This window comes from Oryctolagus cuniculus, chromosome 2 (genome assembly GCF_964237555.1).
Source record: "Oryctolagus cuniculus chromosome 2, mOryCun1.1, whole genome shotgun sequence".
NCBI lineage: Eukaryota > Metazoa > Chordata > Mammalia > Lagomorpha > Leporidae > Oryctolagus > Oryctolagus cuniculus.
In genome coordinates this window covers 140,920,493-140,948,057 of record NC_091433.1, presented here as the reverse complement: position 1 = coordinate 140,948,057, position 27,565 = coordinate 140,920,493, and the positions used below count along the sequence as shown (strand labels likewise).

Genomic DNA, 27,565 nt, shown 5'->3' with positions numbered 1-27,565 from the left:
CTGCCATAGGATCAGTGCGGTGTGGTGCACCGGCTGCAGCGCGCTGGCCACGGCGGCCATTGGAGGGTGAACCAATGGCAAAGGAAGACCTTTCTCTCTGCCTCTCTCACTGTCCACTCTGCCTGTCCAAAAAAAAAAAAAAAAAGAAAAAGAAAGAAATGAGGCAGATCCACAAGGACTAATGGTTAAACTCCCGCAAAATGAAGAGAATAAAGTTAGCTGAAGAACTATCTATCTACATTGCATAATAAGCTACCATATATTAAAGTATTACATTCACAGGAGACAGAAAAACGCCCTGATGAATGGCATACATATCAATTTCAAAATAGTTGCTGCCTCTGGGGAAAACTGGGTACCCTGATTTTCTGTCTGGAGGGAAAGGTGTTAAGATAGCCTAAGACTCATACATCCGTAACATCTGATATCTTAAAAGGACAAGATTTTCATGTATTACTGCCATAAATGAAATGTGACTTTTATAAAAGAAAAAGAGGGGGCTGGCCCTATGGCTTAGTGGGTAAAACCGCCACCTGCAGCACCAGCATCCCATAAGGATGCCAGTTCAAGCCCCAGGTGCTCTACTTCCAATCCAGCTCTCTGCTAATGCACCTAGGGAAGCCAGACCAAGTGCTTGGGCCTCTGCACCCACATGGGAGAACTCGGAAGAAGCTCTGTGTGGTCATCTGGGGAATGAACCAGAGGATGGAAGATCTCTGTCTCTGTCTCTCTCTCTCTCTGTGACTTTGACTTTCAAATAAATAAATAAATCCTTAAAAAGAAAAGAATACTTTGTTAATATTTTTAGTAAAGTAACAATGCCTAGCGGACCCTTAAGCAGCCTGGCTCTCCTGGTTTCCTTCTGGAAAATGGCACTGCACTCCAACAATACCACTTACCTTTCCCTGCTTCTCTGCCTGCTCCTTTCCCCACTTCAACTGCCCTGATAACCATGAATTTGATTTCTTTAAGAAAACAGAAATCAAGCAGGCGTTTTGGTGCAGTGGGTTAATCTGCTGCCTGCAGTGCTGGGATTCTATTTGGGCACTGGTTCGAGTCCTGGCTGCTCCACTTCTGATGCAGCTCCCTGCTAGCTGCCTGGGAAAGCAGAGGAAGATGGCCCAAGTACTTGGGCTCCTACACTCACACAGGAGACCCACAGGGGGCTCCTGGCTCCTGGTTTCACAGCCATCTGGGGAATGAACCAGCAGGTGGAAGAGCTCTCTCTCTGCCTCTCCCTGCGACTCTGCCTTTCAAATAAATCTTAAAAAAAAAAAAAAAAAACAGAAATAAAGAAAACAAAAGCCATCAGAAGGAAGTTCCTCAGCTTTCCCTCTAGAAGACCACCCTTCTTCCCTCCTGTCTCAGGGAAGAAGCCTCGCATCACCCAGCAGCATTCCCTACTTTCCCCTGCCTGCCATTAAAGACAACCACTGTGGGGCCTCTGCACTCTGGTGATACTCCTCCTACCATTCTCTTTGCCCTTTCTTCCTCTACCTGCCTTTCAAATAAATAAATCTTTTTAAAAATGTAAAGAGGAACACATTATACCTCTTAAAAGCCTTCCATGACCTCCCTCTGTACCTACACTAAATCCCAAACTCCTTACTTTTGTCCACACGCCCTGATTGATCAGGCCTCACTCACCTCTGCAACCCAGTCTCCTTCCACTGTCCTCTCTCTACCTTTCCCAGCCCTGCTGGCTTTCTTTTAGACCCTTACCCACACAAAGCTTTGTCTTCCTGCTTTAGGACCTCTGCATATGCTGTTCTCTCTGCCTGGAATGCTATTCCCACTCCCACTCTTCAAATGGCTGCTCCTTCTCACCCATCAGGCATGAGTATAAAAGTCAACAACTCATCTAAGTGGGCTCCTTCCTATTTCTTTTTATAAGCATAAACATTTCCAATCTTACAACCACTTCACAATCATATTTTATTGTCTAATTTCCCCACCAGACTGAAAGCTGGTGGGGATCTGAGCTGTTTCACTCACTACTGAAGTCAATGACTAGCACTTAACAAATACTCGGTATTTTCCAAAGTTGCTCCATTAGGAAATTTTGTAAAATTTTAACCATGAAATACAAAATATTGCTTTGCCCATGTCATCATTACCCACATAGCAGGACCTATAAACTGATATCTCCAAACTAGATTCAAGCACCATACCTAAGTGCCCAAACAAGGTCAAAGAATCACGTAAGGGTATATGTATACAGGAGGGGGTTATGGTGCATGGAAGTGATGGGGTAGACTGGCTTTGGCAAAACAAAAGGACTAACAGAAGCTTATTGTGATAGTTCTGGTGGGTATGGTATCTGCATTTACATGTTATATTTGACAAAACTGAAACAAATTAACCCTGAAAATTTGAGATAGAGACTCTAACCAATCTGAAGGCAAATATCTGACTCCTACACTCTCTTCCCTGTCTTTTCAGCACTTTTTCCTCCAGCCCCAGAACTTTCTGCCCTGTGGGACTTTCTGTGGTAGCTTATCAAGGTTTACTTCTGGGATCTGTCAGGTACGATGGCCTCAGAACAGTGTCAAACTCATAAGACTTAGTTTTCTTTTTTGGGTAGGTCCCCATCCTTTTGAAACTAGCTCATTGTACAAACTAATCTCTCCTAAGGTAATATTAGTTTGTAGTATACATTTTAGCTTAACAGGCCCTCTGGAAGTGTAATTACCACTACAGATAAATGACTGACTCCCCTACCACAGCAGCCAAATCACACTGTCATCTTAGGGCAAGTTGTTCAAATGGCAGTCCCATGGGCAGTTGTTTTAATTTGGGGTGGGTGCTTGGCACAGTGGTTAAGATACTGCTTGCATCCTGTATCAGAGTGCCTAGGTTCAAGTCCTGACTCCGCTTCCAATTCTAGCTCCCTGCTAATACATGACCTGAGAGGCAGCAGGTGATGGTTCTGATAGTACTTATGTACCTGCTATCCACGTGAGAGATCCAAATGGAGTTCCCAATTACCAGTATCAACCTGGCCCAGCCATATCTACTGCAGGCTTTTGGGGGACCAACATACGAAGGATCCCTCTTTGTCTCTGTCTCTAGCTCTCTGCCTTTTAAATAAATAAATTGAAAAAATTAAATAACTATTATTTATATAAATTGTGCTTTCAATAAAACATACATTATCTTATTTGGATCTTATATTAGCTAGGTCAGCTGGGAAAGAGAGACAATTATTCTTTTTGTTCAGAGAAAGAAACTGAGATTTTAAGGAAGTTATGTGCTAACATCACCCAGCACATGGCAGAGAATGGATTCGACTTCAGGATTCCAAATTCTTTTCCTCCATTCAAAGATTTTTTTCCTCCATCACTGTGCCTCCTTTGTTGCCCACTGAAAATTGTGTGAGGGGTGGGGGTGGGGGGAGCTTTATTACAGCAAAGCTGGTCCTCGGATGCTTCCCCTGGTTCATGTTCAGGGTCTCCAGCTGCCTTACTTAGGGATAACCATGAGTTGTTACCCTGTTGGAGAGATATTGGCCATACAAAATGCTGCTACAAAATTTTTCATTAATAGCTTTAGAGTACAGATAACAATTCCAAAACATGCAGTTATTTATTTCTACTAGACCCAGGCCATGACAGTTAGCTTATGAGACGCTTTGGACAAATTAAAGAACGCTGAACCTGGTGGACTTGCGAGCAGGACACATGTGGCTCTGAAAACTGATCAACGAATAGGCTGTTTCCTCCCACCCTGAGGAGTCATTTGGGAAGCACTGGAATCTCAGTAATTTGCTTCTCTGGCTATTTATCTGTACGTGTGTCGATTTACCCACCATCTTGATGTTTTAAACACCCGTCAGGTAACACTAAAGTACAATTGATAGCACAGCTGATGCACCTGTTTCTTCAGGGATTATCCACCAAGGGATAGATTAATTTTCCTCGTTAAGTAAACAAAAAAACGCGAATACTGGCTGTTCATTCCCAACAGATACTTAAAGAGTAGGGAATAAAATTCTGTACTTTGAACTGTCTAGAAAATGGAGTGACATGAATGCCCTCCAAGAAATTTTTATAGTAATCTCTTCGGTGAAAATTAAAAGGCCTTCCCACGCCTCCGTGTCGAGTATTTTCTGTGGGGGCAGAGAAAGAGGTGGGCCGGGGACCGGGTCGGGAGGATCTGCACGCGGCACCGCGTCTCCCAGCCGGAAATCAGCCTGGCGGGGACCGGGACCAGCCCTTAGCCCGCGCCCAGTCCCATCCCCGGTCGTGCCCCCGCTGTACCGCCACTCGCTCAGGCCGCACAACTTTGTAGTCGTCTTCATCCTCCGAGGCCGCCGCCGCTGCCGTCAGGGAAGTGAAGGGGTCTTCGCGTTCGTACTGGGCGACCCGCGCTCCGGTGTTGGGATTTACCGGGAGTTGGAGACTGGCGGCCGCCAGCCTGGCCTCTCGGTGTGAGGCGGCCATCACCCGCCTCCGAGGCCGGAGCGCCAGCGCTGGCCCGGGGCGGGTAAGCTGGCGCGGCCCGGGAGACCCGGCGGCTCCTCGCTTACAGCCGGCGGTTACTAGGGGCGCGGTAACTAGGGACGCTACAGGGGCTGCGAGGGATCAAAAGACTAAAAAGCTTCTCGGGCTGCCTGGGACCCGAGTCCGTCACTCAACTGGAGAATGGGAGTCAGAACTAAATCTGTTTGCTGGATTAGAAGATTGCGGACGGAAAAGGGCACCTCTTCCCCTCCGGTCACCTAAACGCAGACTTCTGACACTATCATAACACACCCGTTTTGTGAAGACAAGAGCGCATTTTTATTAACTGGAATACCAGGTTGGGAGGGGATGATGGCGGAGGAGAGTAGCATCTTATTGTGAAGTGACCTCAGAAGAATGTCAAGATTTGTATCCCAATACCAAACATGGCTGCCTCAGAGCAAGAGAAGGGGAAGGATTGACCTGAGCAGGAATCAGCCAATCAGAAGGAGGCTGCTAGGTGACTCTCGCGCGATTTTTTTGACCTGACCAATAAAAAGCCCAGGGTAGGGTGGCGCCTGGCCCGCCCACCAATGACGATACCCGTACAGAACGCGATGCTCGCTTTGGAGTCGCAGGCCTATGAGTGGCGGGGACTGAGGGCGCCAGTGTCCGACGCGCCATAGACACACCTTCATTCCACCTCACCCCCGCCACCTTCCCACTGGGCACTGGGGCGCCTCCACTGGCTCCTTCCCTTCACCACGTGGCTGCAAGAGGCCAAGCCAGAGTGTCACATGCTGCCTCAGCCCCTCCTTGGTGAGACCAAGGCCGCCGCCCCTTTCCTCGCCCTATCATTTGGATTCCTTCGCCCCTGGCCAAGTCTGCACTATTTCCCGTTCTGTTAAGGGCCTTTGTCACTCCAAAGTGTGGTCCCGCTTTCTGGCGAGTTCTAAGAAACACCGGGAGGAGCTGTCACACAAAGCAACTTATCTGGGGGCCTTCTCCGAGGCTCAATATGTTAATCCTCCGCCTGCGGCCAGGGGCGCCGGTTCTAGTTCCAGCTGCTGCTCTTCCAGTCCAGCTCTCTGCTGTGGCCTGGGAAGGCAGTGGAGGATGGCCCAGGTGCGTGCGTCCCTGCAGCCGCAAGAGAGACCCGGAAGAGGCTCCTGGCTTCGGATGGGCGCGGCTCCGGCCACTGCGGCCATTTGGGGGGTGAACCAACAGATGGAAGACCTTTCTGTCTCTACTCTAACTCTACCTCTCAAATAAATGAATAAAATCTTAAACAAAACAAAGTAACTTACCTGCAGCAAATGAGGAAACCACGAAGAATCATTTCCAAAGTCTAACTCCACAAGCAGGTAACTTTTATTTAGGGGGAAATGATTATTTAAGAGGGGAAGTTTTTATTTACTTTTTAAAAGTTTTTTAAAAATTTATTTGAAAGCCAAAGTTAGAGAGAGGAAGACAAAGACAGATCTTCGTCCGCAGGTTCAATGGCCCAAATGGCCACATTGGCTAGGGCTGCACCACGCCTAAACCAGCAATCTGGAATGCCATCTCCGTCTCCCCTGTTGTTTTTTAGGATTCATGTATTTATTTGAAAGGCAGTTAGAGAAGGAGAGATTGATCTTCCATCTGCTAGTTTACACCCCAAATGGCCATAACCGCCAAGGTAAGACCAAAGCCAGGAGCCTCTTCTGGGTCTCCCACGTAGGCCAGCTGCTTTCCCAGGTGGAGTGGAAGTGGAGCAGCTGGGACACTAATCGGCACCCATATGGGGTGCTAGTGCCACAGGCAGAGACTTAACCTATGTCACAGTGCCGGCCCGTTCATTGTCTTGATACAGGATATGCAGACAGCTAGAGCTGGCTAAGCTGGCAATCAAGTTCCCGTATAATTCTTTCTGGTCCTACTTATCAATCAAAATGCCCCGCTTCCCAGGATGCATCTGTTTCATCCAGGACTAAGGGAGTTCTGTGGAACTGGATACTGAGCTCTCTGTGGAGCTTGTAGATGGCTTCATGCCTGGAGACACCACCCCCAATCTCACAAGAGACCAACATAGGGAAGGAATTCTCCCTACTCCACTGTAGACTACAACTGAGGGGCTGCCTGGTGCTGTTTTCCCTCCCCCACCCCTTCTCCTTTCAGGCTATCCTCTGGCCCACTGCTCACTGTTTATAGATATTTCTGTGTGCTGTGTGGAGCAACCTATGCTCATGAGTGTGCCTTCTTTACCTTTTAAATACTTAACACTGCATAACTTTTATGTGTCAACACTTAGAATCTCTGTACATGACAAGAACCTGAGTGAAATTAACACTCCTTTCCCACATCACTTGTGACCAACTGCCACCAAAGCAGCCTCCCTAGAGGACATCCAGATCTCTTGAGAAACTCAGGTTATCTCCTTCAACAGATCCTCTAAGGCGTGGCATAGGGGGTTAAGCTACTGTTTGTGAGGCCGGCATCCCATATTGGAGTGCCTATTTTAATCTCTGTCACTCTGCTTACTATTCAGCTCTCTGCTAATGTGCCTGGGATAATGGCCCAAGTGCTTGCACTCCCTTCGAACCCACGAAGACAAGACTGGGTTCCTAGCTCCTGACTTCATTTTTTTTTTTTTTTTTTAAATTTTTTGACAAGCAGCGTGGACAGAGAGAGACAGAGAGAAAGGTCTTCCTTTGCCATTGGTTCATCCTCCAATGGCCGCTGCGGCCAGCGCGCTGCGGCCAGCGCACTGTGCTGATCCGATGGCAGGAGCCAGGTACTTCTCCTGGTCTCCCATGGGGTGCAGGGCCCAAGGACTTGGGCCATCCTCCACTGCACTCCCAGGCCATAGCAGAGAGCTGGCCGGGAAGAGGGGCAACCAGGACAGAATCCGGCGTGCCGACTGGGACTAGAACCCAGTATGCTGGCGCCACAAGGCAGAGGATTAGCCTAGTGAGCCACGGCACCAGCCCTCTGACTTCACTTTGGCCCAGCCTTGGCTGTTGTGGCCACTTGGTGAGTGAACCAATGGACAAATCTGCTTTTCTCTCCCTTCCTCCCTCTGTTCTCCTCTCGTCACTCTGCCTTACAAATAAATAAATACACAAATGTTTTTTAAAAATTCTCTAAGGTAGGGGCCAATGCTGTGGCAAAACAGGTAAAACCACCGCCTGCAGTGCTGGCATCTCATATGGGTTCCAGTCCATGTCCTGGTTGCTTAACTTCCAATCCAGCTCTCTGCTATGGCCTGAGAAAGCAGTGGAAGATGGCCCAAGTGCTTGGCCCCTGCACCTACGTGGGAGACCAAGAAGCAGCTCCTGGCACCTGGTTGGCCCAGCTCTGGTGGTTCTGGACATCTGGGGAATGAACCAGCGTTCACTCTGCCTCTGTTTCGCTGTAACTCTGCCTTTCAAATAAATAAATAAATAATTAAAACACATCAACCATAACATCCAGCAATTTCCACAAGCAAAATTTAACCACTCCCCAACACCCTAGCAGCCAATCACACAAGAAAGTTGTTTTTTGCCTCTCCAGGGAAAACTTCACATAGTGACAAAAATAAAAAGCTGAGAAAACAGTCCTCTGCACCAGCACCCAAATGCAAGTTACCTCAATCAAAAGCAGGTAGAAAGTGACACACTGGCAGCACTAGTTTGTGTGTGGCACAACATGGCCAACCTATGTTGTGGTGCAGGTTAAACTGCCACTTGCCAACACTGGCCACCCCTATCAAGAGTGCTGGTTTAAGTCCCAGTTGCTCCACTTCCAACCTAGCTCCCTGGGAACACTCATGGGAAGGCAGTAGAGAACAATTGGCCCTTGCCATCCTGTGGAAAACCAGCCATCTGCAGAGAGAAGCAGATGATGGAAGATCTTTCTCTGATGCTCTACCTTTCAGATAGTCTTAAAAAAAAGCAAATGCAAAACCTAGCTTGCTCCTTGTTCTTAAGTGATGATGGGAAATGACTGAAGGGTTCTATGTGAAAATGAAGACAAGACAGGATTTCCCAGAGTGCCTTTCCATCACCAAGAAAGTACCAGAAAGGGGGGCCAGCACTCTGGCATAGCCAGGAAAGCCACCTGCAACACCAACATCCCAGGTGTGTGCCAGTTTAAGTCCTGTGCTCCATGTCTCAGCTCCCTAGTGTGCCTAGGAAAGCAGCTAAAGATGGCCCAAGACCTTGGGCTCCTGCACCCACATGGGAAATCCAGAAGGAGCTCCAAGCTCCTGGCTTTCAATCAGCCCAACTCTGGCCATTGTGGCCAATTTGGGGAGTGAACCAGTGGATGGAAGATCTCTCTCCCTGACCTTTTTTTAAAAATTAAAAAATAATTTTTTTTCACAGGCAGGCAGTGAGAGACAGACAGAAAGATCTTCCTTTTTCCATTGGTTCACCCCAAGTGGCCGCTACAGCCGGCACGTTGCGCTGATCCGAAGCCAGGAGCCAGGTGCTTCTTCCTGGTCTCCCAGGCGGGTGCATCTACTGCACTCTCGGGCCACAGAAGATAGCTGGACTGGAAGAGGAACAACCGGGACAGAATCCAGCGCCCCGACAGGGACTAGAACCCGGGGGTGCCGGTGCCGCAGGTGGAGGATTAGCCTAGTGAGCCGTGGTGCCGGCTTCCCTTTCAAATGACACTGTACTGCATGAAAATGACCCCATTCTTAGAAAAAATAAATCTGAGCACTTAAGTCCACATCTTTCAAATTATTTAAAAGTGAATAGTTAAGTAACGCTTATTTTGAAAATCATGAATTCGCTATTGGTGAAGTTGAGTAAAATACTAATTTCACATTTGCTTGTGTGATTTCCTCAGGAAGAAATCCGTCAATGATATACCAGGTTGAACTGAGCTGCCAAAAACACAAAAAGCAAACCACATACTACTTAACAGGTGTTTATCAATCCACTGCCATAAAAACATCCCCCATAGCTGGCATTCCACCGCTTTACAACAGCCTGGGTTGGGCTAGGAGCCTGAAACTCATTCCCAGCCCTCACCTGTTAACTTCCAGGGTGTATAATAGCAAAAGCCAGAATTGGGAGATCTGGGACTCAAACCCAGATACTACAATACAGAATGGTGTTCCTAACTGGTGTCTGCTGTATGAAAACATACACCCTTGTGTATCCAAAGCTTTTAAAAAGAGTGCCTGGGCATTGTGGCATAGCAATAAAGCCATTGTCTGCCATGTCAGCATTCCATATGGGCACCAGTTTGTGTCATGGCTGTCCCACTTCTAATCTAGGTCCACGGTAATCTGGAAAAAGCAGCAAGAAGATCCAGTGTCTGGACCCACGTCACCCACAAAGGAGAGCTAATTGAAGCTCTTGGCTTTGGCCTGGCCCACCCCCACCTATTGTAGCCATCTGGGGCGTGAACTAGTACATAGATCTTTCTCTAACATTTAAAATGAATAAATAAAACATAAAACACCACCCCCCCCAAAGCCACATTTGTGCCTGACAAGTTCAAAAGGATCACTAGTGGGGCTGGTGCTGTGGTATAGCTGGTAAAGCCACTGCCTACAGTGCAGGCATCCTGTATGGGTGCTGGTTCGAGTGGCCGCTCCACTCCCAATCCAGCTCTCTGCTGTGGCCTAGAAAGGCAAAAGACGGCCCAATTCCTTGGGCCCCTGCACCCGCATAGGAGAACTGGAAGAAGCTCCTGACTCCCGGTTCCAGGTCGACGTAGCTCCGGCCACTATGGCCACGTGGGGAGTGAACCAGCAGACGGAAGACCTCTCTCTCTGCCTCTCTGTAACTCTGCCTTTTGAATAAATACATAAATATCTCTTCTAAAAAAATCACTAGCTAAAACGTGCAGATAAAATGTGAAAGTGACTAAAGCGAGATAGACTAACTAGGAGATGATGAACTATTCACTTGAGATCCAATGCTGCCTGGGATCAGAGCAGTGGCAATCAAGGTGTTTAAAAAGGAGCTGGCATTACAGTAATAGGCTGAGTGCTGCCTGCAACTCTGGCATCCCACGTGGGCACTGGTGCTAGTTCTGGGTGTTCCATTTCCTATCCATCTCCCAGCTAATGCTCCTGGGAAAGCAGCAAAGATGGCCCAAGTCTTTGGGCCTCTACAACCATGTGGAAGACCAGAATGAAGCTCCCGGCTATAGCCTGGCCCAGTCCTGGCAGTTGCGGCCATTTGGGGAGTGAACTAGCAGATGGAATCTCTCTCTCCCACTCTAAGTCTGCCCATTAAATAAATAAAGTCTTTAAGAAAAAAAATGTTTTAAGAAAACACAAGACATATTGATTAAAAATCCCTTTAGTGTAAGATTTGCTACATATAAGCACATACTCATTTGTAGAAGCACTGCCAATTAACAAAGTAGTGGTTACCCTTAGGGAAAGGGATTAGAAGGAAAAAGAAAAAGGAGGCTTTCACTTGTTTCTATCAGTCACTTTTCTAACAGCACTTATATTTTGATTTTTTTTTTAATGCCAAAGGGTATTTTTCAATGATGAACAAATTGGGCCATTTTTTCTGCTAGACTTATAAGTACCCAGGAGTAAACCATAATAAAGCCAACATGTAAAGATGTACTCTTTCTGCCTTTCAGAAATAATAGAATGTTTGAAGGGAATATATTAAGCTGCCTTTTGAAACCAAATATTTAATATTTTAATTAAACTTTTAATACAACTTTAAACAAATGCCAACTGGAAGACCAAGCCCAGTAATTTTTAGAGGAAAATCTTCCAAACAAGGAACACCAAGGAGATCATCTTCCACTCTGGCCACATTGATGTCAGTCAGTCAGTGTTACCCAGATTATCGAGTATTTACCTGGAAAGAGAAAAACTCAGTCTACAATGATAGAATTTTAAGACTGGTAATGTTTAAGGCATCCAAATTTCCCCCATGTTTACAGGTGAGAAAAAAATTAGTTAAATGTGAACTGATATCATCTTGTTGATTAGCAAACATTAAAAATAAAAACCTTCAAAAAATATGCCTTTTTGACCTAGTAGGGAAACTTGCAACCTGCATAGACTTACCACGTCATCAATTTTCAGAATGCTCCGGACAGTTTCAGTTGCTAGGGTCAGAGCACTGACTGAAACCAATAGAGGCTGGACCACCAGTTCCTCCAAAATGTTGGAAATACCACCCTGCAAAAGCACAAGTTGCTTTCAGTGATTGTGTGGAAAATGCAAATTAATGCTGGATTCTCCCAATCCTACTCCAAAACAACTTTTAAGTATCATTTATTTTAAAATAACCTTAAAAAATTAAGTAGACCCTTTAAGACTTAGATCACACCTGAATCTTATTTCTAAACAGAGCCAAGCACGCTCTACATTTCACCCCATTGTACTATCCTAATCCCTTTTAACCCAGGATTCACTGCTGACGGACATAACATCCATGCCTCCAGTCTTCTCTCCTTTAAAAATACTTTCACCAGCCGGTGCAGTGGCTCACTAGGCTAATCCTCCACCTGCGGTGCTGGCATCCCAGGTTCTAGTCCCGGTTGCTCCTCTTCCAGTCCGGCTCTCTGCTGTGGCCCAGGAAGGCAGTGGATGGCCCAAGTGCTTGGGTCCTGCAACCGCATGGGAGACCTTTCTCTCTGTCTCTGTCTAACTCTGCCTATCCAAAAAAAACTTTCATCATGGGTTCTTGCTTAAAAACCAACTTTGGTGAATCCCAACTATTGGAAGGAAAAGGGGCTCCTCATTCTATCTAGTACAAAATTTTTAACCCTGAAGTTGGCTACCTCACCAACATATAATCCATGCTTGGCCGGCACCGCGGCTCACTAGGCTAATCCTCCGCCTTGCGGCGCCGGAACACCGGGTTCTAGTCCCGGTTGGGGCGCCGGATTCTGTCCCGGTTGCCCCTCTTCCAGGCCAGCTCTCTGCTGTGGCCAGGGAGTGCAGTGGAGGATGGCCCAAGTCCTTGGGCCCTGCACCCCATGGGAGACCAGGAGAAGCACCTGGCTCCTGGCTGTGGATCAGGGCAGTGCGCCGGCCGCAGCGGCCATTGGAGGGTGAACCAACGGCAAAGGAAGACCTTTCTCTCTGTCTACTCTGCCTGCCCAAAAAAATCCATGCTGCAGGTTGCATCCTGTCACCAAACTGTCCCATCTGAAATTTTCTGATTCCTTACATGCCAAAATTGTCTCCTACATTAATAAAAAAGGGAACTTTCTTACTATTCTATGTTTACCTTCTATGATTACAACAGCTGATTCCAGTAACAGGAACAATGGCTAATATTTACAGTGTTAATTAGTAATGCATTTAATCCTCACAACAGACCTATGAAAGTACTAGTAATTTTTACAACTGGGGTCAGCACGGTGGTGGTGGAGCCCTTGGCGGTTGCATCCTCTATGGGCACAGGTTCAGGTCCTGGCTACTCCTTTTCTGATCCAGCTCTCTGGTTATGGCCAAGGAAAGCAGTGGAAATGGCCCAAGTGCTTGGGCCCCTGCACCCATGTAGGAGACCCAGAAGGCTCAGCTCCCGCTGTCACAGCCATTTGGGGAGTGAACCAGCAGATGGAAGACCTTTCTCTCTCTCCCTATCTGTAATTCTTACCTCTCAATTTTTTTTTTTTTTTTTTTTTTTACAGCTGAGAAATCAAATAACATACTAAGTACCAGAGAGATGGGCATTGGTATAGCAGTTACGACAACACTTGGGATTCCTGAAACCTATATAGGATTGCTTAAGTTTGAACGCCAGCTCTGCTCTCACTTTCAGCATTCTATTAATGTGGATCCTGGAAAGTAGCAGGGTCATAAAGTTTGGCTCTTGTCACTGAGGTGGAAGACTTAGATTGAGTTCCTAAAACTAAATTACCCACTCAATAAATGATTACAAAGCTTAGAAAATTTCATACTACTATTTTCTACAATGACTAAAGAGTTAAGTGATTACCTTTCGGACATTAATGCCTGTAGTTTTCTCGCCCTGGGCATGCCGGTTTCTTAGTTCTGTTACTGTAGAAATGGGATTCAGGCCAGCATTTTCAGCCAGTGTAGATGGAATGACCTCCATAGCATCTGCAAAAGCACGCACGCAGTAGGATTCCATACCACTCAATGTTCGTGAATATTCAGTCAACCGCAGAGCCAACTCTATTTCTGGAGCACCACCTCCTGCAATAAGAGCTCTGCAATTCACAAATATTTTTAGTTTATTTTGTCCAACAGAAAGCTACTTTTAATAATTTACTAATTATAACTTAAAAAGTCAAAATACAGAAGTTTTAGTGTTCAAAATGTTACTTAGTAATAACATTCACATTACCTCTTTTTCACTAAACAACGAATAACACACAGAGCATCATGAATGGATCTCTCCGCTTCTTCAATCACCAGTTTGTTAGAACCACGAACAACAATTGTAACTGTTTTCCCAGGGCTTGCACAGCCTGTAATCTTTAGTAAACAAACTAAATTAGGCATCTGAAGTGAAAATTAAAAAAAAAAAAAAAAAAAAAAGGCCCTCACCAAATAAAAGCTTCATTATGATACTGTTACCTTGAGCAGTTTGCCAGAGCCGTTTAAATTGACCTCCTCTGCTAACTCAGCAGAACCCAGCATATCAGCAGTGAACTGGTCAATATGAGCAACTGGCTTGGTTCCAATTGTCTGGAAAAACAGTACAATCCAAAAATTAAGACATGTATTTTAATACTGGGAATTTTATATACATAGAGAGAGGTGTTAACATTTTACCTTACAAATGAATTCAATGTCTTCTCTCTCAATATCCTTAATCACCATAATCTTCATTTTGTTCAGGAAATGTAATGCAAGATCACTAAGAGCATCTCTAAAATACAAATCAGTGATTAAGCTAATGCTAGGTAAAACAAAAACAAAATCCCCCATTTTGCTGTTCAACTTCTTTTAATTATTTTACTGTTAAAATGGTCAATATTATTTCTGAAGAAAAATGCTCTAAATATCAGTTATAAGCTCAAAAGTCTTAAAACAATTTCCAATTATACTGGAAATTTCACTGAAATTCTAACACTAAAATATATTCCCCTTTTGCAGGCCTTATGGTGCAGCAAGCTTTGGGTCCTTGCACCCCATATCTGAGTGCCTAGTGTTGAGTCCTAGCTTATCCACATTTCCAATCCAGCTTCCTGCTAATGCATCTGCAAAGTTGTAGGTGGTGGCCCAAACACTTGGGTTTCTGCCACTCATGTGGGAGATCTGGATGGAGGGCCAGGCTCCTGGCTTCAAGTAGGCCCCACCATGGCCATTGTGGCTGTTTGGGGTGTGAACAGGCTGATGGAACAGATCTCCTTCTATTTCTTCCTCTGTAACTCTTTCATATGAATGAATCTTTCTTAATTTTTTTTTTTTTTTTTTTTTTTTTTTGACAGGCAGAGTGGACAGTGAGAGAGAGAGACAGAGAGAGAAAGGTCTTCCTTTGCCGTTGGATCACCCTCCAATGGCCGCCGCTGCAGCCGGCGCACCGTGCTGATCCGATGGCAGGAGCCAGGATCCAGGTGCTTTTCCTGGTCTCCCATGGGGTGCAGGGCCCAAGCTCCTGGGCCATCCTCCACTGCACTCCCTGGCCATAGCAGAGAGCTGGCCTGGAAGAGGGGCAACCGGGACAGAATCCGGCGCCCTAACCGGGACTAGAACCCGGTGTGCCGGCGCCGCAAGGTGGAGGATTAGCCTATTGAGCCACGGCGCCGGCCCTTAATTTTATTTTTAAAAAGTAGTATGACTATAGCCTGGACTCCATAAATTTATACCTTTTGGAAAGATGAGCAATTTACTCAGTTTACATTTGCTTTAACATTAATTATTTATTAAAAACAAGTCTTCCAAGCCTTCACATGATCTATTAAAGATGAGCACCCACAGTCTTTCTGGCCTATTCATCAATAAATGAGAATATGCATACCTATTAGGAAAAAACAGATTAAGTGAAACTGGATAGTTCATTTTTTCTATTTTTTCAGAGTAGAAAGGTTTTTATTTATCCATTTTTTTCAAAAGGCAGACTGACAGAATTTTCCATCTATTGGCTCATTCCCCAAATGGCCGCCAACAGCCAGAAACTCCATTCAGTCTCCCACATGGATGGCAGGGTCCCAATTACATCAGCTGCTACCTTTCCAGGAACATTAGCGAGAAGCTGGATGGGAGTGGAACAGCTGGGACTTGAGCTGACCCTTCATTGTGGGATGTGCCACAACACCAACTTCAATTCTTTAGTATCTGGACTATGCAAAGCACTCTCCTCAAAGGAACTTCAAATTTCAAGGCCAGTAATTGTACAGATACCTAAATAAAGGTTTCTTTTAGATTTATTCATTTGTTTGACACCCCAAATGCAGATTCATTCTAGATTTTTAGTGGTTTACCCATAAAAAATTGCTAGCAGCGATCCAAAATCAATAATTAAGGCAGGGCTGGCATTGTGGTGCAGCAGGTTAAGTCGCTACCCATGAGTGCCAGTTAAGTTCTGGCTGTTCCACTGCCCATTCAATTGCCTGCTAATGTACCCGAGAAAGCAATGGAGAATGGCCTGAGTACTTGACCTCTCCCACCCACATAGGAGAACAAGATGAAGACCCAAGCTTTGGCCTGGCCCAACCCTGATCATTACAGATAGAAGATTTCTGTCTCTCCTTCTAACTTTGCTTTTCAAGTAACATTTTTTTTTTTTTTTGAAGATTTCTTTATTTCAGGTTAAGAGTTACACAGGGGCGGGGGGCACATCTTCCATCTGCTGGCTTACTCCCCAGATGACTGTGACAACATGGGCTAGGCCAAGCCAAAGCCAGGAGCCCTAGTACTTGGGCCATCTTCCTCTGCTTTTCCCAAACTGTTCCCTGGAGAAGTGGAGCAGCCAAGACTCAAACCAGCACAATATGTGATGCTGGTGTTGCAGGTGGCCCGTAAGTAATCTAAAAAAAAAAAACAAAAAACGCTATTGGGGCCGGCGCTGTGGTGTAGCCAGTAAAGCTGTCCCCTGCAGTGCCAGCATCCCATAAGGGCGCCGGTTCGAGTCCCAGCTGCTCCACTTCCAATCCAGCTCTCTGCTATGGCCTGGGAAAGCAGTAGAAGATGGCCCAAGTCCCTGGGGCCTTGCACCCGTGTGGGAGACCTGGAAGAAGCTCCTGGCTCTGGATCGGCCCAGCTCTGGCCGTTGTGGCCAACTGGAGAGTGAACCAGCAGATGGAAGACTTCTCTCTGCCTCTTCTTCTCTTTGACTTTCACATAAATAAATAAATCTTTCAAAATAAATGCTATTAAAGAATGAACAAAGCAAACAGCCTCCTACCTTAGGATGGACTTCTGTATGAGAAGGACATTACAGCCTGTTTTCTTAATTTGCTTCACTAAGTTTAAAATATAGGCTCGCTCTTCTCGTAGCACTCGGTCCATCTGGGCATAGTCAGAAACGACTATTTGATTATCCATCTGTTTACAAAAGAATCAATGATTTGCATTGGTAAAGAAATTTTAAGTGAAGTTAAGACTCTCACGCTGTTCCAACTAAATTCACCTAAATCATAGTCAAAAATAGATCGGCAAAGAAAAAGGCCTGGAGATATGTATTCCAAACTCGAGTGTTTTCAACTGTTGCCTTATTTATACTTTTCATATTAAAAAAAGTAAAATAAATATTCTATTTCTTGAATGTCATTTTTTCCACATCAAGAAAATTGTATTATAGAAATTTTAGTTCAATCCTTTTAATTTTATTGCTTGTAATAAAAATACTACACTGAGAAAATAGCAGAAATCTTATCTATATCAACACGTAAAACAGGAGAGCAAACTTACATAAGGTGACAACCCTCCCCCCCTTCAGAGAATGGCATTCATGACTAAAAGGGAAATACCTTAAGTAAAAAGCAATTTCTTCAGAGTACAGGTATTGAACTAAAGTTCCATTTGTACAAATGTAGAACAAGAGATACCCAAGTTAGTGGACTGGTGAAAGTTTCCATTCTCAGAAAGGTAGAAACAATCTGCAAATTCCACATATAACTTACAATACATTTTTATATCCCTGTTATTTGTCTTCAAGTCAGAATTCAATTTCAGTGAATATTCAGTTGAGGCGATATATTTGTTACATGTGTCATCAACAATTTCTATGTCTCTATTTTATTAATTCTTTTGAAATCTTTGCTTTTTAATTACAGCATTTTCTGTTTTCATTTTAATGAACAAATGACCCATTTAGAGGAACCAAGTTCACTTGGATTCTACTTACATCTGTTTTGGGAGCAGATAAGCAAAACTGAATAAGCCCGATCTTAGCCTTTTCAACTCTGGTTATGCCAGTATTTGCCACTTTTTGGGTGAGAACCAGTCCTTCCACCAACTCACAGTCATCAATTGTCCCACTCAAAAAAGAAAAGGAGGAGATAATTAGGGAGTAGAAATCTGCAAGTTTAATAGGTTAAAAAAGTGTAAAAATCATCAGTCCAAAAAATGTGTGAATCAAATGTAGTTGTGGCCCCATTTCTGAACCTCTCTGATTCACTACTGCCCCACCCAAAGATATTAACACAGTATATTGTGATTCCTATACTAACACAAATTTCCTATAAATACAAAACCAAAAGGAGAAAAACAAAGGTATATGATTGTTCTCTAGGTATTTTTCATTTTAACCTGTTTAAAAGCAGCTTATGCTATTGTATTTTTATTGAAATTTTATTAGAGATACTTACCCAAGCTTCTTAACTATCTTAATATCTCTAAGATCCACACTAGTAGCTGTGGCTGGGTCAATCACTTTCATCACCGCATTTACACTCATTGGAGAAAGCAGACTTGAATACTGAGACACAACCTACAATTAAAAACTGAAGTTACCTTCACAGTAAAACAAAACAAAAACCAACTGATTCTTCAATCACTGTTTGGGATACAGTAGAAAGAGGGGGAATAATTCCACACCAACTACTTTTTTCTACTCAGGTTATCAGTCACCAGTTGCAAAGAATATGCATGCTCCCCCTTTTTTTTTTTTTACTAATGTAGTAGCTGAGACTACCTAGATAACCAAGTTTTATAAGAAATGTAAAAAAAGCATCAAATTAATTTTATCTGGAGGTTTCCTATCTACAATGAATCAATGAATGAGTAATCAGGTATCAGAGTTATGCATGCCCACCCATAATACTGGAAAGGCTGACAGAAGCAGCCAACTGCCAATATTATCAACCACTTGCTATAAGCCAGGCAGTTAATTTAGCACTTAGACATTTAACTCATTCAATCTTCAACTGGGGGAAACTAAAAAAAAAAAAAAAAACACAAAACGGGAGGATTAAATTATCTGCCAAAGTCCCATGCTTAAATGCTGGAACCGGTATAAAACACAAACAGTCCAGACTCTGCTACTAGTACTTGCAACCTTTTTGCTATATTATTAGTTTAACACCAAATGCCATTTAAACGATCAAACACAGGCTGGCGCTTGTGGCTCAGCGGGTTAAGCCACCACTTAGAGCGCTGGCATCCTAAATAGGCAATGGTTCAAGTTCTGGCTTCTCTACTTCCAATCCAGCTCCCTGCCTATGCACCTGGGAAAAGCAGTGGAAGATGGCTCAAGTACATGGGCCCGTCACCCACATGTGAGAAGCCGTCGAGGCTCCTGACTCCTGGCTCTGGCCTGATCCAGCCCCCGCTGTTGAGGCCATGTGGGGAGTGAATCAGTAGATGGAAGATATCTCTGCCTTTCATTTATTTGAAAATCTAAATAGATTTTAAACAAACACATTTAATTGAGGCCAGTGTTGATTGAGGCATCAGGTTAGGCTGCTAAGACACTGGCATCCCATATGAGCACTGCTTCGAGTCCTAGCTGCTCCACTTCCAATTCAATTCCCTAAAGAGCCAGGGAAGGATGGCCGGAGTGCTTAGGCCCATGTACCCACATGGGAAACCCAAATAGAGTTCCAGGCTCCTGGCATTGGCCTGGCTCAGCCGTGGTTGTTGCAAATATTTGATTCACTAATCAGCGGATGGAAGACTTCTCGCACTCCCTCTATGTAACTCTGCTTTTCCAACAAACAAATCTTAACAAGCAAAAAAACACACAAAAAACCAGCCAGCCAGCTTCCTATTTGACAAAGATAATGCACATCCGGATTTAACACTGATGACAGGAAAACTGGGGTGGTGGTGGTGACATACCACATGATGGAAAGTGAAATCATATTTAAAAAAAAAAAAATTATTTGAAAGGCATACAGACAGGCAGATCAGAAGAAATGGAGATTTCCTATCCAATCATTGCCTTCCCAAATGCCTGCAATAGCCAAGTCTTGACCGGGCTGAAGCTAGGATCCTGGAACTTGATCCAGATCTCCTAAGTACTTGGCAAGGACCTAACTACTTGTGCCATCACCTGCAGCCCCCCACGGTGCACATAAGCAGAAAGCTGGAGTCAGAAGTGGAGACAGGACTTTAACTGAGGCACTCCAATATGGGACTGAGTCCCAGGTTGTGTTTTAACTGCTTTATCAGACACCTGCCCCTACATGAAACATTTTCTTATTAATTTACTTAAAACTTGCTGAAAGTACTTACTATTTTATATCTCACAAGAAATTTAAAAGTACACCACTTTTTGCTTTTAGTTTCATAACTAAGTAAAGCACCACAGGTTGGCCGGCACTGCGGTTCACTAGGCTAATCTTCCACCTTGTGGCGCTGGCACACCGGGTTCTAGTCCCGGTTGGGGCGCCGGATTCTATCCTGGTTGCCCTTCTTCCAGGCCAGCTCTCTGCTATGGCCTGGGAGTGCAGTGGAGGATGGCCCAAGTGCTTGGGCCCTGCACCCCATGGGAGACCAGGATAAGTACCTGGCTCCTGCCATCGGATCAGCACGGTGCGCCGGCCGCGGCAGCCATTGGAGGGTGAACCGACGGCAAAGGAAGACCTTTCTCTCTCTCTCTCTCACTGTCCACTCTGCCTGTCCAAAAAAAAAAAAAAGCGCCACAGGTTATCAGCTAACAGATGGGATGGACTGTGGATGAAGAAGCTTGCTGTGGGTTTGAATTTTAGTTACACCTCTTAGTAGTGGGACTTGAATAAGTTTACTCAACTTTTCTAGATCTATTATTTTCCCATCTGTAAAATGGGGATAATTATTTATTTGAAACTCTTGAAAATATAAAAAAAAATCTTTCAATGCTTGGCACATTCAAGCGGCAAAAATAAATTAGGATTTATGGCCCATTTCATCTCATAATCTTACTTAAATCAATTCAGTTATACAAATTAGTCACTCAAGATTTTACATATTGTATAGCAATAAGAATCACAATATAAGAGCAAAGCACCTTAAATTATTATTTGGCAACTATCCCTTAATGTTTGTCTCACCTTTGAATTCAGTGAAGTAGTTGCACTATTTAACAAAGTTTCTCTGTCACTCAGTTCCACAGGTCGAGACATGTCAGTCAAGACTTCAAGACCCTTTTCCAAAGCCTTTTGGAATGACTCAGAAATGATGGTTGGATGAATCCCTGTCATTGTAAAAGCACAGTTATTTAATTATAACAGCTATATTGCATTTCTGGCACAATCTAAAATCTTTGTACTCATTTAAAATGTCAAAAATTACAAATTACAAATTAATTCTTTAAAAATTTTTTTTTTAAGATTTATTTATTTGAAAGGTAGGACAAAGAGGGAGAAGAAGAAAAAGATCTTCCATCTGCTAGTTCACTCTCTCAATGGCTGCAATAACCAGGGCTGGCTCAGACCAAAGCGAAGAGTCACTATCTCCATGCAGGACTCCAACACAGATGGAGACCCAAGCACTTGGGTCATCTTCTGCAGCCTTCCAACAAATTTATTAATTGCAAACTAACTGATGTTTTAGTTGTAAATATAGTGGCATAAATAAGCTTAACTGCTGATAATGGTTAATAATTTACTTCTACTTAATTTGAAACACCAATTACAAACTCATGTAATAAAAAAACCAAATTTTAACTTTTTTAAAACATCACATATTAAGGAGAATAGTGACTGAGAATCACTATTGTGATTAAATATTATTTACCAGAGCAAGTATCCTTTCTTTCTCTGGCAATTCATCTTTCTCATTTATAATCTAAAATTAGTAAAAATATCATTTATTTTTGAAAAGCAAAATTCTAGTCAATTCCATTCAAAGCTGCCTGGCAAAAATCAGAAGCCAAAGGAAAAATTTTTTTGAATTTATATTACAGAAAAACCTAAAAACTTCTAGTGAAAAGATTGTCTTAAATTAATCTATAATATAACTTAAGAATAACTTAGCCTTTCATAAAGTTTGCTTTTTACAAAAAATTATACCTTTGGTCAGTAATAAAAAATGTTCTACTTACCTTTCTGAAGAAGCTTGGTACAGGAATCTAATAGAGAGCCAGCAATGATGACCACTGATGTGGTGCCATCTCCTGCTTCTATATCTTGGGCCTTAGACAGCTCCACCAGCTATATGAACAAAGCGCATAAATGTGCTCAACGAGTAATGTGAGAATTAAATAATAATTATTTCAAATAATCACATCAGAGTCACAAACAGACCTTGAAGATTCACTATAATTCCTGACCTCTGACTTCTTGGCCAACTTGAGTTTCACTCAAAAATGAAAACCAATATATTTGTAGGACACATAATTCTACTTAGAAATTTTCTCTGTAAGAGGTGATGCTGGGGCTGGCCCTGTGGCATGGCGGGTTTTTAAAGCCACGGCCTGCAGCACCGGCATCCCATGTGCGTGCTGGTTCAAGTCTTGGCTGCTCCACTTCCAATCCAGCTCTCTGCTAGGGCCAGGGAAAACAGTAGAAGATGGCCCAAGTCCCTGGGCCCCTGCACCCACGTGGAAGACCTGGAAGAAGCTCCAGGCTCCTGACTGACTCAACTCCAACCATTACAGCCATCTATGGAGTGAGTGAATCAGCAGATGGAAGACCTCTCTCTCTCTCTGTGCCTTTTAAATAAATATTAAATAAATAAATAAAATTACTATTATACCATTAAAAAAAAAAAAGATTGGGAACCCAAGAAGTTACTCCAACTGAGCAAACATTACCAGTTTAAGAACTGACTCCATCATTTCAAAGTCATCTCTACATAACCAAGAGATTTATTTCAATAGACCTGTTTTTTTTTTCTTTCTTTCTTTTTTAAATTTTTTTTGACAGGCAGAGTGGACTAAAGATATTCCAGCACCTGGTTCCCTCCCTAGAAGGCTACAACAGCCAGGACTGAGCCAGGCTGAAAGCAGCAGCTTCATCTGGGTCTCCTACATGGGTGATAGGGTCCCAAACACTTGAGCCATCCTCTGGCAGGCCATTAGCAAGAAGCTGGATTGAAGTAGAGCAGCCAGGACACAAACCAGCGCCTATATGGAGAGTGAAATGCCAGTGCTGCAGGTGGTGGCTATACCCACTATGCCACAACACTGGGGCCTAGACATGAATTTCTAAGGTGACTGTTTTTGCCGATACGGTGATTTCTTGCCACTGGAATCTTCATGATCTCTGGTTATTTTTAATAAATGTCAGTGCAAGTTTAAACATGACTTACTCTGCATACAATTAAAATTATTTTGTTCTATCAAACATCCAACAATAATTTGTACTTTAAAAATACTACTTTGGGGGCCAGTGTTGGGGCCCAGTAGGTTAAGCTGTTGTTTGCAGTGCCAGTTTCAGTCCTGGCTGCTCCACTTCCAATCCTGCTCCCTGTTAATATGCCTAGAAAACAGAAGATGGCCCAAGTACTTGGGCTCCTGCTACCCCCATGAAAGACCCAGATGAAGTTCCAGGCTTCTGGCCACGCCCTGACCACTGTAATCATCTGGGAGAGTTAATTAGCAGATGGAAGATCTGTCTCTCTGTCCTTCAAAATAAACACATAAATCATTTTAAGTACTACTTTGTTTTTATCTTCTCCTTCCTCAACTGTATGGCATGTTCCTATGGATGAAAATAAGGTGATTACATTTTATTATCATCTTGTACTGACTAGGACAAGGCTAAGCATACAACGTATCCTAAAAACAGCACTGTTACACATAAAGAGAAAAAATCTTTACCATGCTTACATGATACTATGTCATCAAATAAACAAATCTGCATATCAAACAATACACTTAAAATAATGATACTTACCATTCTGGCTGCTGGATGTAATACTTGCATTTGTTTTAGAATGGTGGCACCATCATTTGTAATTGTCACATCACCTTTTCCATCTTGAATCTGGAAAAAAAGGTGGTTTTTTGGGGACAAAATTGCATTTCATTGTGACTCGAAAAGCACTACTGAATTTTAACACTCCACAGTAGAGATCTGTGTAGTGCTTCATTTCAAATTCTCTCCCCTTCTGTCATAATTAAGAACACACAAACTTTACGAAATAACTGGCTTTGATCAGAATATTTTAGAAATGAATCAATCTAGATACACAAACACACTATCATTTATATCTTCATATTAATAAGAAACACAATTTCTACCATAGATACGCGAGAAGACTCAACTATACAATATGAATTCTTTTAGTTAACGCAGTAATTTGTTTCATGGTCGCCTCAAAGAACGGCAATAACATCACTAGGAAGAACAGATCTTATAACATTCAGAAATAATAATGACCTGTATATTACCCAGACAACCCTTTAAATCGCTTTTTCTTTTCAGTATTAAATAACATTGAATTATACTTTCCATCAAGCTACACAAGAACTACTTCTATTTTGCACTCTCCTTTAAAAGGCATTAAACAAAACATAAATTATAGGTCCCTATCCAAAATCTCTCCTCCAAACTCTGAAAGAAACACTTTAACATTTAATTCTGAAACAGCACATCTTAACCCTCTATCAAGACCTCGCAGTGTAAATAGTAGCATTCACTAATACTGAAAGACTTATCATTTTACCATTTTATCCATTCCTTTTGGTCCAAGGCTTGTTCTAATAGCATCAGCAACCGCTATAAACAGAAGAGAGAAAAAAAAAAAAAGTCAGATCTCCTTTAAAAAGTATTTTTCCTCTAAAACGATCATTTTGTCCTTACTAGGGTATAGCAGTATACAGCAGTTCACTGTACCTACAAAGAAAACTAATAATAACCTACTTGAAATAGTAATTCTTTTTTTTTTTAAAAAGATTTATTTGAAAGGCAGAGTTAGCAGCAGAGGCAGAGAGAGAGAGGTCTTCCACCCACTGGTTCACTCCCCAGATGGCTGCAATGGTCAGAGCTGCACCGATCCAAAGCCAGGAGCTTCTTCCAGGTCTCCCACGTGGGTGCAGGGGACCAAGGACTTGGGCCATCATCTACTGCTTTCCCAGGCAATAGTAGAGGGCTAGATTGGAAGTGGAGCAGCTGGGACTGGAACCAGTGCCCATATGGGATGCCAGCACTGCAAGTGGTGGCTTTACCCATTACTCCACAGTTCTGGCCCTAGTAACTTATTCTTTACATTCCTGAAGGTTCACCTTTTTTGTTGAAGTTGCTATATATAGTATTTGTGCTCTGCTTACGGCAGAATACATTGAGAATTTACCTAATCGTTCTGTAAATATAAAAGTGGTACAATGTACTGATAAGCTCTGATTGAGGACTGCAGTATTTCCTTCATTCCTTAAAACAGGACAGGCTATATCTTGTAACATACATTATACATTTTTTTGTCTGTCCTCCCACCACTTACAATCTCAGAGAGTAGACTTTGTTCACTAATGTGAATACAGATGGCACCCACTGTCAACAGAACAAACCAGTGGTTTGACCCCTGAAAATGCTGTAGAACAACATGTCCTCTGAGAAAACCAATGAACAAAACCAAGCAAATGCCAAAACCCTCAAATCATAGCTCTTAAAGAAAAGACATTTATTTATCCATATAGTTGAAGGACAGTGACAGAGATCTTCCATCTGATGGGTCACTCCCCAAATGACAACAGCTAGAAGTGGGCCAGGAACCAGGAACTCTACCCTGGTCTCCATCACATGGGTGGCAGGGGCCCACATACTTGAGCTACCTTCTGCTGCCTTCCCAGGTAGATTAGCAGGGAGTGGGACTGGAAACCAAGTGATCTCTCAAACTGGCATTCCGGTATGAAATCCTGCCATCCCAAATCAGCCCTTCAAATCCTAGCTTCTAGTCACTGTCACTATAGCCTGAAATATCTCTGGATATACAATCTATCTCTGGATATACAATCTATTACTCCAAAGTTATGTTCTTAAAATTACAAAAGTTAGGGGCCAGCACTGGGCTAAGTCAACACTTTTGAGTTGCCCCGTGTCTAAGACCACTGCTTGGGATGCCCACATCCCAATCACAGCGCCTGGGTTTGAGTCCAGGCTGCTTACAATTCCGCCTTCTTGCCAAAACATCCCAGGAGGCAGCCGAGTTACAACGGGAATACCGGGGTCCCCGCCATGCACGTGGGAGACCCAGACTGAGTTTCTGGTTTCCACCTGGCCCACCCTCAGCTGTCTGTGGGCATTTGGGGAGAGAATCAGCAGATAAAGATGGATGTCTTTCTGTCTTGCATATAAAATAAAAACATGTAAGAGGTTACGTTAATAGATAATTTACACAGCTTTTCCTTCCTATGTAGGTAGCTATCCTTTTCTGTTTCAATTCTCTTACATTACTGCTTCAAGGTTACTCAAGTCAATGTCCAATTTTGTCTCGTCTTTGTTAAAAATCAATTACTGATATATACTCTCTTGGTCATTCAGACAGAATTTATGCTCTAATTATGCCCCCTGGGCAACTATGTGCCAAATCTGACTTCCAGGTATATATTCTCCTAAACTTCAAGTGACTCCTAAATCCACCCACCCATCCCATCATTCTGATTTCTCCAACTCATAAGGCCCAAATTGGAAACCATCATCTTTTATTGATCACTGAGCTGATGAATGCAAATACTTATAAGGCGGACTTTATATATCCTACCCTTCCACACCCTTCTCTCCAGGTATTTTATTCTCCAGCCCAAACAAAACACTACACACTTGTGCAACATCCCTTAACCTTGTCACTTGTCCTTTCAAGACTGCCCATCTCAAATCGACTTCTCTTAATTCTCACAACTCTAAAAAATAAATATTTCTCTCAATTTTACAGATAAGGAAACTTTGGCTGAAAAGTCACAAAGCCACGAAGAAACTGAAGCTGTGCAAAGTGGTCTTGATTTCTACCAGGTTGCCACACTGTTCTACAAAAACCAGAACCCTGTGTTTCTTAAACTTCTTGTATTTGCATGTGCAGAGACGACTAAAAAGCACAGTTTACTTTTTCATAACTATTGCCCAACAAGACGGGTTAAGATGGGTTAGGTCAATTCCCCACAACCCGGTACAATGGGCACCCCTTCCCAATTTTGACGCATTTACACAGTTCAGCTCAATGGTTCTGTCGAGGGAAACCCATTTGAGCGCTTTTCTAAGAATTAAAAAAACTGAAACCTAATGTACAAACAACGTTCCACTACTGGGGTTCAGCTCTTCAATGTCGCATCCCAAGGGACTGCGGAACGCAGGCCTCCGCATTTCAGTCTGAACTGCTTTCAGCTCCAATGTGGTCAACAACTCACAACCCAGGAGGAGGAATTATGGGTGACTAAGATACAAAATGGGGCCGGTCCAAGGGACTCCACACTCGGGAATCATCAGCAGAGAACAGAACGGATTCCCCTCCGCCAGCGTCCACAGGGAACAATAAAGAATCATCTCAAAGAACTGGGAATGGGCCACATCCACGCAGGGTAAAAGTGGAGAGGTCCACCCCTCAGCAGTGCGGGGTCAAGCCCAGGGAGCGATACCTTTGGCGGCGGAGATGTTGCTGAAGCGAATCTGGGCCGGCTTGTCGCGATCCTGATAGGCGCCTTTCCCGCGGCCGCCAGCGGCCCCAGCGGGCCCCCCGCTTCGGGGTGCCACGTTCTCAGGCATGGCACACTCGGCTGGGTCTGTGCGAGACCGGGAAGGACGGATGGACGCGGATTCCGAACAGCGGCGGAGTAACGGTACGCGCCACCCGCCTGCACGAACCTTCCAGAAAGCGGCACCGGCGCCGGCAAGAGACGGGGGCGGGGAAGGGGGCCTGGCTGCCAGCGCGGCGCTGCTGTGACGTA

General features: G+C 43.8%; 2 protein-coding genes across 7 annotated transcripts in view; both read right to left on the bottom strand.

Annotated features, from left to right (window-relative positions):
* FAM161A (FAM161 centrosomal protein A) overlaps positions 1 to 4,915 on the bottom strand; it is a 28,771-nt gene extending 23,856 nt beyond the window's left edge. For 4 of the 6 annotated variants that reach the window (XR_011386620.1, XR_007916270.2, XM_008254359.4 and 1 more), the window contains exon 1: positions 4,260 to 4,915. Coding sequence is in view for 4 of the 6 variants with exons in the window: in XM_008254359.4 (XP_008252581.3) it covers positions 4,260 to 4,442 (183 nt within the window). In the remaining 2 variants the exon portion in view is untranslated. The remainder of the gene's footprint in view (positions 1 to 4,259) is intronic. The other 2 variants (XM_017340743.3, XM_051838198.2) reach the window with 2 other exon arrangements.
* A 6,147-nt stretch (positions 4,916 to 11,062) lies between these two features.
* On the bottom strand, positions 11,063 to 27,557 carry CCT4 (chaperonin containing TCP1 subunit 4). Its single transcript, XM_008254357.4, has 14 exons — positions 27,257 to 27,557; positions 24,355 to 24,407; positions 23,583 to 23,672; positions 21,788 to 21,896; positions 20,796 to 20,938; positions 18,132 to 18,253; positions 17,669 to 17,801; positions 16,727 to 16,866; positions 14,152 to 14,248; positions 13,954 to 14,064; positions 13,721 to 13,851; positions 13,349 to 13,583; positions 11,464 to 11,577; positions 11,063 to 11,251 (listed from the first exon to the last, which is right to left on the bottom strand). Exons 1-14 carry the CDS (start codon positions 27,381 to 27,383, stop codon positions 11,237 to 11,239), a joined length of 1,620 nt encoding a protein of 539 aa, XP_008252579.1. The 5' UTR covers positions 27,384 to 27,557; the 3' UTR covers positions 11,063 to 11,236.
* Between the last annotated feature and the right edge of the window lie 8 nt (positions 27,558 to 27,565).

Coding starts and splice junctions, on each gene's coding strand:
- CCT4 (XM_008254357.4), bottom strand. CDS start 27,383: ATGCCTGAGAACGTGGCACCCCGAAGCGGGGGGCCCGCTGGGGCCGCT. Junction 18,254..20,795: donor CTACTTCACTGAATTCAAAG/GTGAGACAAACA, acceptor TTTTAATTGTAG/GTTGTGTCTCAGTATTCAAG. Junction 13,852..13,953: donor GCTCTGGCAAACTGCTCAAG/GTAACAGTATCA, acceptor TGTTTACTAAAG/ATTACAGGCTGTGCAAGCCC.